Genomic DNA, 15,471 nt, shown 5'->3' with positions numbered 1-15,471 from the left:
AAGCTTCAAGAAGACTTGGAGCACCATAATGACACAACAATGACAATTTTCATCACTTTACCGGTACAAAGTGTATTCTAAATGCCCATTAGAGCATATTTCAGTTTTGTATATGCAATGCCCATCCTGTATAGGGACTACCCAAATAACAATTGAGCGAAGCACTGGGAACAAACATGCTATCTTGAAAAGGTTGGGACTAAAGGTGAAGAAATGACAAACCACATGGACCAACTGGGCAATTAACTCTAATTTAAACTATGACTTATTGACCGATGATAATCCATAATGGCAATGTGACCGGTGATAGCCATAACTTTCACTTTTATTGTTAAGGGCAATCCTACTATATAAAAATACATGTAGCTTGTTTCCAATACTCAGCGGCTTGGTCAAACCAAGCCTCCGCAATTTTAGAATCCCCTGGCGAATTATTCGTCAGATTCTTAGAAAGTTAGAATTCATTTCAATCAAGATGTGGATATATTATTCAAATGGTTAACCCCGTCTATAAATCTTTTACATCAAATCTATTCAATATTAAAAAATTCAATATTCAAATTGTTTTTTTTTTACATTACAAAATTGATAAGAAATAAGAAATAAATATGGAACCAGATTTGATTCCATCTTATTGGAATAGTCTACCAACAAAAGAAAAAGGAAACTTCAAACCAATTTGGGCTAGCTCATTGTTTGGTGTTTAATGGTTTGGTTTTTATGAGGTGAACCCATTTTTTTTTTTTGGAACGACGACTTTCTTGTATTAGGCTACTTCACTCCCTAAATTGGAGAGTCCCGTTGTCCCACTCCAGCCAGACTATGTTGTCTTAACCGAGTCAACGCTGGCTTCAGAATTTGGCTTGGGCGTTCCCCCGGCTGCCACTTGACAGTCGTTGTGCCACCACAAGAGCAGAACTCTTTGGCGTAACACAAAGTGGGATGAAAACACGGATGGGCTCAGGATAGAGCCTGACACCTCTGCAAGGAGGCTAGCTTCTATCTATCATTGTCTTATCCACCAAAGTGACACAAATAGGGATTGAACTTGAGTCTCTATTGAAGAACCCAAATCACCCTACCACTAGGCCACAAGTGGTGAATTGAACCCATTTGTTAGTATGGCGTTTAAGCATGATATATAAATAACAAGTCATAAGAGCATATTTAATAGCCAAAATATGGTAATCTCTCGTAAATTTCATTTATTTTTCACATAAGGAGTCTGATGCAGTTGTGAAGTTTTAGAAGTTGAGCCCACATTCATGGGCGAAGCTTTTAAGGGGCGTGAGGGGCGGCCGACCCCCCAAACTTTTTGCTCAATAGTGGAGAGTATGTAGTTTTCGTATAGAATTTTTTGGGTATATACGTTTTCGACCCTTCTTTTTATAGAAATTTTTAGGTCCGGTGACTTCCGTCCCCCCGGTCGGAAATCTCAAGCTTCGCCACTGCCCACATTAATCTGTGAACGAGTTAAAAGCAAAACCTTGCTTGTCCATTCCAAGGTGAGAGTTGGTTCGTGTGACCCGAGTAAGTCCATTCCAAGGTGAGAGTTGGTTCGTGTGACCCGAGTAAAAGCTCTGGTTACTTGAGTCCCCTGTTAAGGAGCACTGCGTTAAGTTGGTTTTTCAAGTCTACAAAAACCTTTGGCTCTTGATAATGGTTTGCCTACACATAAACACTCGAAGTCAAATCCTTGCTCATACAATGTTAAATGGTAGGGATGCAAACGAACTGAACGACTTGTTCGTGTTCGTTTGTTAAGGAATACATGTGTTCACGAATTGTTCATTAACGCTTACCAAACGAATTTTTATGTTCGTGTTCGTTTGTTAAGGACATGAAAGTATTCGTGTTCGTTTGTTAATTTTAGGCATTGAACAAAACCGAACGCTCATAAACACAAACTAATGTTCGTGAACATAAGTAGAAATAAGCGAACACAAACAAGCGTTCATGATCAGAATATATAATACACTAACATTATTAATATATTATTTGTCGGAATTTTAAAGTAGTTAAATAAAATATAAAAACTAAAAACACTAATGAACTACGAACATAAACGAACCTGTTACCGACTATTCACGAACATATATGAACGAACGTGGCCTTTATTCATGTTCGTTCGTTCATGTTTGATAAAACAAACAAACACAAATGAACTTCCAAATGTAGTTAAAAAAATAAGAAAAAAAGATGCTAGATTTTATTTTAAGAAATATAAATAGGGTAAAGGAAGCAACGAGCGAGAGCCATCATCGCCCCTTTGACGAAAAGAAGCATTCATCTTCCTCCTCTTCTTCTTCCCATTTCCGTCAACAACACCATGAGTTCGGCAGCTCGTAGAAGCGGTGGACTTTTCGAAGGACTGTACAAAGTCCTCATGCGCCGTAACTCCGTTTACGTCACTTTCGTCATCGCCGGCGCTTTTCTCGGTGAACGGGTATATGCCTGCCCTAATTTCATATTCCATTTATATAATTCACTTATTACCTCTGATTCATTATTCAAACAATCATATCGCCAGTTACTAACTGAATTCAGGATCTGATTAACTACTTTGTTCGTTATTTTTTTAAACCTAGATCTACATAATCATACGCTTTCCGTCGTACACAAATAATATATATATATTTTATTTTATATAAATTTTAAAGATTAAAGGAACAGCGTGTGATTTTGATTTGTAAGTTATTAGGTAATAGCAGTTAGAATTATTTTTAACTGATGGAGAACCAGAAGTTGATGTAATTTGAGATGGAGATTTATTAGGGCACACTTGTGATTATCGAGTTTTTTCGGCCTAAAACGCCTAAACTACGAAACCAGACCATTAGTAACGGAGCGTTGGACCAACAGTTTGGTTTTGTTCAGTTTTAGTTGCCAATGATATGATTTAGTTGCCAGAAACAAACGTAGCGGTAGCCTAAGTAGTTAATGAGGTAAAATATCGGATATCGGTCAAGGACTGATATTTGAGATATCGGTGGGATATCGGTAATTTTAATATCATGCTAAATTTATATATGTAGCAATTTAACACCAACAATTGTAACAAGTAAGAACTGACTAAGACTTAAAACACTAATATTTAACAGTAACAACTAACAATTAAGACTTAAAACACTAATAGCAGCAATAAGAAGAAAAATGAATGGTAGAAATAAGAAGAATGGTACTGATATCGGGAAAATCGGTGATTTATCGATCAAATATCGGTCCTATATCGGTCAAATGTCGGACAATATTGCTGATATTATCGGTACCGATATTTTGACCAATATTTTGTATTGCGATCTCGGCGAGGGACCGATAACCGATATATCACTTATATATCGGTTGATATATCGGGATATTAACTACATAGGCGGTAGCATTTAGCAATAAATGTAACTTTGGAATAGGTTGCTGGTTTAGTTTACTTTTGAATGTAATTGCATCATGAAGTTTTTTATACTGTTTTTTAAGTGACTCATGGAGCTGTATGGATTTACATATTGCAGGCGGTGGACTACGGAGTTCATAAGCTCTGGGAGAACAACAATATTGGGGTATGTTTACTGTTTAGCACTTACTTGGGTGACTTTGTGTGAATTTTTAAATTTTTTTTAATCTTTGACGGGCTAAATTCCACACCTACCCACCACAAATGATAACAATTTAGGTTGATGCGTAAGCCGTAACGAAGTATTGTAGGTTATAAGATTCCAATAATGTATAAGTAGAACTCTAGGTACTGTCTTCTCATCATATACTACCCAGTACCCATGTCATAATGTTTAATATCATAAACAAAATTCACCTGGGACCTGGACAACATTGTTGTCTAAACTCTAAACCACCCAACTCGGATTCTTAGGCTCTTGGAATATCTAGAGGGAATATATGAGGAACTTACAGACACATTGACATGTGCACATCCATACATACACCGACACATGCATTATATAATTGTATCTTTGTGTGTTTCTGCGTATTGCCGCCTGTTAAAAACAGATGAGCACTTTAGAGTGTTTGGATAAAGAAAGTTATGCTTATCTGCTTATTTGAGGGTGAAATAAGCAGTTTTGAGATTGCTTACTCAAGACTGATTATTCTTTGTGGATTCAAAAAAGCACCCAAACACCTCTAAAGTTTATATATGTTAGTAAAATCTAAATGAATTTTTGTTAACGCGTTGTCATTGTTATGCAGAAACGGTATGAGGACATTCCGGTTCTTGGACAGAGACCAACCGAGGAATGAGACGAGCATATGTCTTGATTACCTTTTGTGATTGTTTTGTCGTCTTTTCAAGATTCTAGAAGAGGCCATATGAAACTTTTAATAAGTATGTATGTTTGTTCATGTTGTGAGATTGTTTACCAAATTCACTAAATGCTGCATCTTTTAAATGGTTTTTGGGCATGGTTTTACTTCGAAGCACAAGGTTAAAATTGGAGATCATGATAACTTTTGTGTTCTAAACAGGCATATGATATTTTAGCCGGCAAAGGGGGCCAGGTCGTATGAGACAAACACGGTTTTATGCGTATTAGATGATTAGACAAATTATTGATTACAAAAATTAAATAACAAAACTATAACTAAAATAACTGTAATTACTGAACCAAATGATAAATCAGTCGTGTGTTTTGCGGTTTGATGATGGTTTTAAAGGTTCGGTTGAGGACATCATACACCAAACCAAATCTTAGCTCACAATATCTCAAGTTGCATGCATATACCCATGGCTACGGGCATAATACAAATCACGTCGCATCACTTTACAAAATTTGTCGGGGAAATCAGAAAGAACCACCAAGTTGACGCGGTGCATACAGGGGCAACGAAGAAAATTCATTCGCTTTTCACTGCATTGTAAATATGCTGAACGAATAACCACGATGAACGGAAACTGATTGTAGCAAGCATCAGGAAGAGCGCATAGCAAAACAGAAAATTGTAGCAAAAGAAGAAAGTTGACTGCATGAACCCGCTCATGTTTGACCTTGAATAGTAGTAGATGCAATACCCGAACATAAGGATGGCAACCGAGCCCCCACGCCAAATTGATCTATTTCACAAAGCCAAATAATCAATAATCAAATAATCACATTTGATGACAAAAGTCAAGGTCAACCTGATAACATACCTCCACCACCATTGATGATCTTCTACCGCCAGCTGGATGTAAGTCAACCCAACGCTCAAAAGTGAGGTAAGTACGACAAGAAGAACGAAAGTCATAAACAAAATACTCGGTAAAGTCAAGATTTTATAGCTCCAAACCGTTGCATACAAACTATGCAATTCAAGAACAATTGCACTAAACGGTAAAAGACCCGCGATTAACATTTGACCAGGAGTCTTTCTTGACCAAGTCAACGAAGGAATCTCTCTCGGGGATATCTTTGTAGCGGAAGGTGCTTGAAATTTGGATCTAAAACGATATCCCATTATCCCACCAAACGCAAGCAGTGGAATTGCGATGAAAGTGTATGCAAGAATTATCACCACTATGGTGCCGAATGGAAGTGCCGTAGTAGCCCCGATTGAAACGGAAATCGTATTAAGAAGAAACATGGTAATAAAAAGTGGTCCGGTGTAGAGAATTCCCGATAAAAGAACACATTTCTCCTGCAAAAGTATAACATATTTTTTATCATATAACTGGATTAATTTTCAATTCCATTTTCCCTATAAGAAGGGCTGCAAACGAACCGAATGTTCTTTTGTTAAGGAAATACACGTGTTCACGAACAGTTCATGAACACTTACCTAACGGAATTTTATGTTCGCGTTCGTTCATTAAGGAAATAAACTTGTTCGTGTCCGTTTGTTAGTTTTAGGTACCGAACACAAACAACCGTTCATGAACTCATACGAACACAAACGAGTGTTCATGAACACAAATGAACATAAACGAACACAAACAAGCATTCATGAATAGAAATGAACACAAATAAACGTTCATGAACACAAACGAACACAAACAAACGTAATGGACATAAACGAACAGAAACAAACATATATTAAATTTTGACTAAATCGACATCACATACATTAAGTAGATCCCGCCAAAGTATACCAACCTAATTATCCATACATACTTAAAACCCCATACATAAAGGAACACAAACAAACAAGCACAAACGACCACGTTACCGAACGTTCACGAACATAAATGAACAAACACAGCCTCTTTTCATGTCCGTTCATTTAACTAAAAAACAAATCTTTTTGTCCGTGTTCGTTCATTTATTAAACAAACGAACACCAACGAACTTCCCTCCGAACAGTTCATGAACTGTTCGCTGAAAGTTCGGTTCGATTGCAGCCTTACCTATAGGATTCAAAAAATTGGTATGGCATGTTGAAAGTTGAAAATTAGCTTACGTGCAAGTAAAAGTCAACATGCACCGAAGGATTACAAACACGTTATATTTGTTCGATTAAGAAAATTACTTACCCATCCGGTCTCGAAAAATTGGCCGAAAAAGGAAGAAGCGTTGTATCCGGCTATCGGGGCAGTCAGAATAGAAAACAACACGAGAGAAGTTGAGAGCGTTCCGCGACTGTAGGGATATAGGACCCCAAAAAAGGCCAAAAGGAACAACAAGCAAATGCTGTAGAAAACACAAATATTATTAAACGTTAAACAATTATTAGGTATATGTTAAGAGGGGCGGGATCATGAGAAAACTCTATCTAACCATTACTAAACCCTAGTCCCTAAGAAATAAACCCTAAATCCAAAGAAAACTAAACCCTAAACGCAAAACCCTAAAAGTTAAACCCTAAAGGCTAACGCCTAAAGTCAAAAACTAAATGCTAAAGCTAAACCCTAAAAGCTAATCCGTAAACTTTAAAAATCAAACCCTAAAAACTAAACCCCATAAATAATTCAACACAAATATCAATCGTTTGATAGAGTTTTCTCACGAAAGAAGAGTTTTCTCATGATCCTCTTGCTAAGCACACACACACACATATTAAGGTGTCAAACGGGTCAAATGGGCCAAATTATATAATAATAGTTCAAAAGGGAATTACGTCAAATAGGTCAAAAGTCACCCAAAAGTAGATTAATATTGTAATAAAGAGTTTTTGTAATCATAGTCAACACACTAAGAAGTTGAATTTAAAGTGGCTTACATGGTCAACAACTGTGTCCCGGTGCCCAAAATACCGCAAAACAATGCCATTCGTGAAGGACATCGAAATACATCACCATGAACATACTTCCAACCGACTTCTTTATCTTGTTCTTCATCTCCGCTAGAATATCTACAATTAAAAACCAACGAAATAAAAAAAAAACATAAAAACAAATAAAAAGGGTCATAATAAATTCATTGTAGTTGATTAAAGAAGTATAACTAACACGTTACTTTTTTAAATCATTCTTCAGATGACGCATAAACAGCAATATAAGTACCCCCATCAGGAGCACGACGATTACCACACTATTAACGAATGAAAACCAATGAATTTGGCGTTGTGTTGGCAACAATGAAGCTTTTGAATACTTGTTCATCCTGTTCTTGTACTCACTTGTCGTTGAATTCCAATTTATCGAATACGTAAACTTTACATCGATTTCAGTTTTGTCGGTTATATCCACAGCATGATTTGGGTCACTAAACGCGCGTATTTCTATAACTTGGTCGCTGTTGTAAAACGCATCAAACTGGACGTGTGTGAACAGATAATACGCGGGCCCCGACCCGTCACCTGCCCAGTTGTTATCTTCGGTTTTTCCGATAAATCCTCAAAGTGGAAGATCGTCATAATACATCTGGAAGTAATAATCAGCATTGATAGCGGCTATAAATTTTGTTATTTCGTCTGGTTTAAGCTTCTTATAACAAAGAAGTTGGTCAACTTTATCGTCACGGAAGTTTAAGTTGTATAAGGTGTTGGTCAACCTATCTCCGTTTAAAACTTCCCCTAGTGTTTCCTTCTTTGGGATCACTTGATCTGAAAAATAATTAAAGAAATTATGGATTAAAGATATGAACATATCTAGCATATAGGGCTGCAAACGAACCGAACGAACACGAACACGAACAAGACCTTGTTCGTGTTCGTTTGTTAAGAAATATATGTGTTCGCGAACCGTTCACGAACACTTATCGAACGAGATTTAATGTTCGTGTTCGTTTGTTAAGGAAATGAATTTGTTCGTGTTCGTGTTCGTTTGTGTTTGTTTGTTTATTTTAGGCAACGGACGTTGACGAACACAAATGGGCACAAACTAATGTTCATGAACATAAATGGAAACAAATGAACATAAACAAACGTTTCGGAACAGAATATATAATACACCGACACTTATTAGATATTTAATTTGTCGGAATTTTAAAGTATTTAAATAAATATAAAAACTAAAAACACTAATGAAGTATCGAACACAAACGAACACGTTACCAAATGTTCACGAACATAAATGAACGAACACGACCTCAGTTCATGTTTATTCATTTAACTAAACAAACGAAATTTCTTGTTCGTGTTCGTTTGTTTAATAAACGAACGAACACAAACGAACTTCCCGCCGAACGGTTCACGAACTGTTCGCTGAACATTTGGTTCGTTTGCATCCCTACTAGCATATAACAAATTAAATATATACATTCAAAGAAACTGCAACATAGGTCATGATGGCCATTTGTTCATTTGTTACAATGAGGCATGATCCCAATTCCCAAATACTAACCTGGATGGCAGAATGGCAAGTCGTAATATTGATACGTTTCACTGCAAGAGATTTACGGAAACCATCTTTGAGAAAAAACATACACGAACTAATCAATCTAATAGATTATTGTAAAACATATCGCTTATCCATGAACCATGAAATCAGAACCCAAAAGATGAACACGAAATGGACTATACAAGTCGTCTTAACCTAGCTCAAGATTTATAATACGCCAATACGGGTATGCATGTATGATACGTAAATTCCCAACAAGTTTTTTCCAGTTTATATACTACACAGATAGGGCTGCAAAGGAACCGGACGACCTTGTTCGTGTTCGTTTGTTAAGAAATATATGTGTTCACAAACTGTTCATGAACACTTACCGAACGAGATTTTATGTTTGTGTTCGTTAGTTAATAGTTAAGGAAATGAACTTGTCCATCTTCGTTTGTGTTTGTTTGTTAATTTTAGGAAACAACAAAAACGAACGTTGATGAACACAAATGAGTACAAACTAATGTTTATGACCACAAATGGAAACAAACGAACACAAACAAACTTTCATGAACAAAATATATAATACATTAACACTTATTAAATATTTTATTTGTCGGAATTTTGAAGTATTTAGATAAAATATAAAAACTAAAAATACTAATGAACTATCGAACACAAACAAACATGTTACTGAACGTTCACGAACATAAATGAACGAACGCGGTTTCTGTTCATGTTCGTTCATTTAACTGAACCAACGAAATTTCTTGTTTGTGTTCGTTTGTTTAGTAAACGAAGAAACACAAACGAACTTCCCGCCGAACGGTTCACAAACTGTTCGCCGAACGTTTGCTTCGTTTGCAGCCCTATACACAAATATTAGTCGCATTTCGATGGCATAAAATCTTTAAGAACAGAAACACACACTTCAATTTGATGTCCATGTTTATTCAATCATTAACTTAAAAGCCTCCACTAAAATACTCTTTCATCCAACATTCCAAATAGTGCACTTATAATTTCAAAATTCAAACCTAGTGTTTTGTAATATCATAGGCCATGATATTTCAGGTCTATTACTCTTCATATAGTTCAATGCAGCTATCACATTTTTTCTCTACACAAATATTGCCAATTGAAGTCCTAAACATGTGCATCAAATTGAAGTGTGTGTTTCTGTTCTTAAAGATTTTACGCCATCGAAATGCGATTAATATTTGTGTATAGGGCTGCAAACAAAGCAAACGTTCGGCGAACAGTTCGTGAACCCTTCGGTGGGAAGTTCGTTTGTGTTTCTTCGTTTACTAAACAAACGAACACAAACAAGAAATTTCGTTGGTTTAGTTAAATGAACGAAGAGAACGAACATGAACAGAGGCCGCGTGCGTTCATTTATGTTCGTGAACGTTCAGTAACGTGTTTGTTTGTGTTCGACAGTTCATTAGTGTTTTTAGTTTTTATATTTTATCTAAATACTTCAAAATTCCGACAAATAAATATAATCCCTATTCCCTTCATCATAATCAACTAAATTTTCATATGGGTATTCTTATTTTCTAACCCTCTTGACCTAAAAGTCAAAACCCATATCATTTTTGCACATAATTCATCTGATTAACACACAAAAAAAAGATTTTTCACATGGCATTTTTACAAATTAAAGTGAAAGAAATCAGAAACACACATATTACTAACCTGGGATTGTTCAAGGGGCCAACAATGTTGGCGCATAAAGGTACATTATCTCCTACACTGTACCGATGATCAAAAGATGAAGCTGTAATTTGGGGAAAAATGAGGTTTAGGGTTATCAATAGCAGCAAAAAGAAACGGAATTGGCCCATAATAGATGATCTGGAAGAAGGGTTTGGTGGGAAATCAACAAAACTGAAAAGGGTTTCAAGAAAAATTGTTGATTTCGTCAAGAAATTTGAGCAAAGTATCACTGATCTTACATGTTTCGAAGTGGTCAACTAGCTTCTTCAAAAGCTGTTAGATCATGGACAATTAAAAGACTGCCATAAGTTTTTTTTAGTCAAGTTATAGCCCTCAAAGTTTTGATTATACGTCATAATGGTCCTTGGCATTTTGTTAAAATTTGTTTTCAACAAGGGAAGAATGCAAACAACATTCTTTTTTCTTAAACGAGGACATTCTTGTGTTAGGCCACCATACTATCCAATTTGAAGAGCTCTTTTGCTTTACTCTGACCAGACTATAATGTTTTAACCGGGCCCTCGTTGGCTTCAGAGTTTGGGTTGGGCGTTCCCCCGGGAAACCATAATATCAGCTGCCACTTGACAGCCGTTGTGTCACCACAAGAGCAAAACTCTCTGGCGTAACACACGGTAGGACGAAAACCCGGGTGGGCTCAGGATTTGAATTAACAACCTCGTACAAGGCCTAGCTTAAATCCTTCATTGCTTTAATCCACCAAAAGTGACACAAGTAGGGATTGAACTTGAGTCTCCACTGGAGAACCCAAGTCTCCTACCACCAGGAGACAAGTGGGGATTTTGAGTTTATGTGGGGAAGAAGAGGCTGATGTGGATGAGAAGAGGAAAAGAGGCGTAAAAACACCCAAAACAGATTATGTGAGAGAAGAGGAGAGGAAAGAGAAATGTGATGTTTTTGGGTTGTGAGCATCCGAGAAGGTATCCATGTGAAGGCGTTATTGAGACAGGGAATGTACCTTGGCTAACTTTAATGGAAAAAAAAAAGACAAAGAATACAAAAAAGGCACTGGTTACTGGTTAGGACCGGAACGTGAATCCAAGCCCAAAACTAGCCCACAAAGAAAAGTACCAAACTTGGGCGTATTTTTATTTTGAGTTTTAAAGAATCCATTATCTATAATCTACATGCCAACATAAGCCCATTACCTAATACCAAACTAACTCTCTAGTTGTTTAGTCTCAATATTAGGGCTGGCAATTCTGACACGAACACGATAACACGACACGAACCTACACGAAGTTATCATGTTTCGTGTTTGGCCTTAACAGGTTTCGTGTCTAAAACAGGCCGACACGATAATACCTTAACACGTTTCGTGTCTAAACAGGATAAAACCCGTTAACCTATTAAGACCCGTTAAGTACATGTTAATAACTAAAAAATAAAAAATATTATATGTGGGTGTGGACATGGGGTCATCAGTCGTGGGACCTGGGATGAATTATACACAAACACACGTGGTTCTTTTTCACAATCCAAACCCAAATTTTTAAATCACTCTCACAACACCACCATTCCCAATTCGGTTCACAACTTCCCCAATTTGGTCGTGTTCGTGTCTCAAACAGGCCGTGTTCGTGTCTTAACCGGTTGTGTTCATGTCTTAAACATGTCGTGTTTGTGTCTTAACATGTCGTGTTCGTGTCTTAAACAAGTCATGTCCGTGTCTTAACGGGTTGTGTTCGTGTCTTAAACAGGTCGTATGATACGTTGGTAATTTTTTCGTGTCTGAACTCATTATGAATGAGGCTCACAAATCCCGATACTCTATTCATCCTGGTGCTGATAAGATGTACCATGACTTGCGTACGACTTATTGGTGGCCTGGTATGAAGAAGGAAATCGCCGTGTACGTCTCGAAGTGTCTTACTTGCTCAAAGGTTAAAGCTGAACATCAACGTCCTTCGGGTCTTCTTGAACAACCCGAAATCCCTGTTTGGAAATGGGATAGCATTGCTATGGATTTTATAACTAAGCTACCTCATACACCTGCCGGACATGATAGCATATGGGTTATCATCGATCGTTTGACCAAGTTAGCCCACTTTCTTCCTATTCATGAAGATTTCAAAGTGGAAAGACTTGCTAGAATCTACACTGATGAAATCATATGTCGTCATGGTATACCCATTGACATTATCTCTGACTGCGATAGTCGTTTTACTTCACGTCTTTGGCAAACTTTTCAGTCCGCTATGAGATCTCATTTGAATCTTAGTACAACCTTTCATCCTCAAACGGATGGACAGGCTGAACGCACTATTCAGACCCTAGAGGATATGCTTCGTTCTTGTGTCATCGACTTTGGTGGTAATTAGGATGTACATTTACCATTGATCGAGTTCTCGTACAACAACAACTATCATTCCAGTATTCAGATGGCTCATTTCAAAGCTTTATACGGTCGCAAGTGCCGATCTCCTCTCAGTTGGCATGAGATTGGTGACAAGCAACTTACTGGCCTTGAGATCATTCAAGAGACGACGAATAAGATTCTTCAGATCCGTGATAACTTAATCAAGGCTAGGAGTAGACAAAAGAGCTATGCTGACAAAAGGCGTAAGCCTCTGGAATTCAATGTTGGAGATCACGTTCTGCTTAAAGTATCTCCTTGGAAAGGAGTTATACGCTTTGGTAAAAAGGGAAAGCTTGCCTCTCGCTTTGTGGGTCCTTTCAAGATTCTCGAAAGGATTGGCAAGGTGGCTTACCGACTCGATTTGCCTCGATAGCTTAGCAACGTACATCTGACATTCCACGTATCTAACCTTCGGAAGTGCTTAGCAGATGAGGAACTTCAGGTTCCCATCGAAGACTTGCAAATAAACGAGACTCTTCACTTTGTGGAGAAACCGGTGTAGATCATGGACCGAGGTACCAAGCGGTTGAGGCGCAACAAAATTTCCATAGTTAAGGTACGATGGGAAGGAAAGCGTGGCGCCGAATTCACTTGGGAACTCGAGAGTGACATGAAGACCAAGTACCCACAGCTCTTTGAGCAGTCTTCCTCTCAGATTTCGGGGATGAAATCTCCTAAAGGCGGGGAGACTGTAACGCCCTGCGTGTGAAACTTTTATCTTTTGGCAAGTTTAGTCCTTGTAGATACTTAATGATACTTAATTGAGTCTTAACTATGTTAAACTATGTTAAACTACGTGAAACTTTGCTCGACGTGATGCTTTGTGGAGCTTGACTCTTGATACTTGACTCTTATGATACTTGAAACTAGAATCTTAAAACTTGACACTTGCTATGCTTAATACTTATTAAACAAGAAACTTTGATATTTATTGAACGAGAAACTTGATACTTAGTGGAACGAGAAGCTTGATACTGTTGAACGTGAAACTTTGAATCTTTATTGAACAAGAGACATTGATACTTGATACTTCGATACTTGATACTCATTGAACGGGAAACTAGCTTATACACAGACTTGAAACTTGGAAACTTTTGTGTTAATTATATAATTTTACCATGTAATGATTACTCACAATAATATGCAACGCAACGCTTAATCTAACTCGCAAAACAAACCAAAGTCGGAAAACTAGCAAACGGGATTTGGTTATCCGAATGGACGTCCGATCGGATGACCATCCGATCGGATAGCCATTCGACCGAATAGCCATCCGACCGAATAGCCATCCGACCCTTCCACTAGCACCGCCTTAGCTGTCCCTTTCACCTATAAATACGCCACTTGTGCTCTCATTTCACACTTTTGCCTCTGTTATCCGACCAATACGCACTCCCAAGTCCTTTCAAGCACTTTTTTCGAGATTCAAGCTCAATCTGTAAGTAAATCTTCTAGATTCTTGTACAACTTTAGTCGTTTAACACTTCTACACAAGATTCTTCGACAAAATCACACGAACACTTTAACATTTTAATGAAAATCAACTGATTTGGGGTTTCTTAAAGGTGTTTTCCGCTCAGTTAATGTACAAACTGTTATGGAGCATCATTTAATCAAGAACGACCTTAAATCTTAAGGGTTTTCACAGTTCTCATACGGAATCTAAAGGAAACTTGCACTCTTATCTCAGATCTGACAGAATGACACTTGTTTTCCGATTCAGATCTGATGAACACTATGTTTTACACTTGATTTTCGAACTTTCAGTAGAGGATTCGGTCTCAAACGGGCTATTTACTCGTTTCTTAGTTAAAAGCCGGTCTGAGGACTAAACTTCACAGGAAGACGGACAGATTGACAGGTCTAAACATGAAACTCACTATAAACAGTTCGTCGATTCGAGAAGGGTTGGTTCCCAGCCGACTGAACGAGCTGGTTTGGTATGTTTCCGTTGTTTGACACGTCGTTACATCGTCTCCGTTAGCTCAAACCTAGCAACTTTCACACAACTTCACTCACTGATCGTCTGACCGGATGGCCATCCGATCGGTTGACCATCCCTCTAGACGATCTGATTATCATTACACTTGTTGTTTACAGGACACTATGATCTCAACACTTGAAACTTTATCAGTTCACAAACGCACGCTGTTCGAATAGTCATCCGTTCGAATGGTCATCCGTCCGGATGACCATCTGATCAGGTATACAGTCAGATACTTTTACTCACTTTTAGCACTGTTCGACACTTTGTTCCCAAACGGGTCAGCTCTTAGAGGACTTATGATCTGTTCCCCGCATGTAGGCTGATTCAGCGCTCCCTTCGATCCAATCTATTCAGTGTTTGATTATAAGCACCCGCTGTGAGTATACTCGATCCCTTTTTGTTTTAAACACTTTTGGGATGCAACGTGTATTCTATATATCAAGACACTTGACACTTGAAACTTATTTGAAACCTACTCTATCCTCGTTAAATATGAAACTTGAAACTTGATACTTGATACTTGAGACTTTTCTGCTATGCGAACGTTTAATCCTTGTGTGTAGTTCCGCCTTAACAATGGTAGCGCTATAGGGGTAATGCACCTCCCTGTTAGTCTTGGGGTATTCTTAGGACGAGATATTTAACCTCCCGTTAGTCGTTGGGAAAGGCATTTAACGCATTTGAAACTTGGGCTATCACTTGGAC

The 15,471-nt window shown here is 37.7% G+C and overlaps 2 protein-coding genes across 2 annotated transcripts; one reads left to right on the top strand and one right to left on the bottom strand.

Annotated features, from left to right (window-relative positions):
* Window positions 1-2,223: 2,223 nt before the first annotated feature.
* Window positions 2,224-4,418, top strand: LOC110878846 (cytochrome b-c1 complex subunit 9). Its single transcript, XM_022127232.2, has 3 exons — window positions 2,224-2,446; window positions 3,507-3,554; window positions 4,198-4,418. Exons 1-3 carry the CDS (start codon window positions 2,330-2,332, stop codon window positions 4,246-4,248), a joined length of 216 nt encoding a protein of 71 aa, XP_021982924.1. The 5' UTR covers window positions 2,224-2,329; the 3' UTR covers window positions 4,249-4,418.
* Window positions 4,419-4,532: 114 nt separating this feature from the next.
* On the bottom strand, window positions 4,533-11,301 carry LOC110878839 (transmembrane 9 superfamily member 5). The gene is given in 7 exon segments (XM_022127219.2): window positions 4,533-5,059; window positions 5,138-5,622; window positions 6,455-6,611; window positions 7,141-7,272; window positions 7,377-7,965; window positions 8,705-8,745; window positions 10,382-11,301. Coding segments are annotated over 7 exon segments (1,770 nt in total). The 5' UTR covers window positions 10,531-11,301; the 3' UTR covers window positions 4,533-4,842.
* Between the last annotated feature and the right edge of the window lie 4,170 nt (window positions 11,302-15,471).

This window comes from Helianthus annuus, chromosome 1, assembly GCF_002127325.2.
Source record: "Helianthus annuus cultivar XRQ/B chromosome 1, HanXRQr2.0-SUNRISE, whole genome shotgun sequence".
Lineage (NCBI taxonomy): Eukaryota > Viridiplantae > Streptophyta > Magnoliopsida > Asterales > Asteraceae > Helianthus > Helianthus annuus.
The sequence above is the reverse complement of the archived record's forward strand: the minus strand, read 5'-3'. Positions and strand labels throughout refer to the sequence as shown.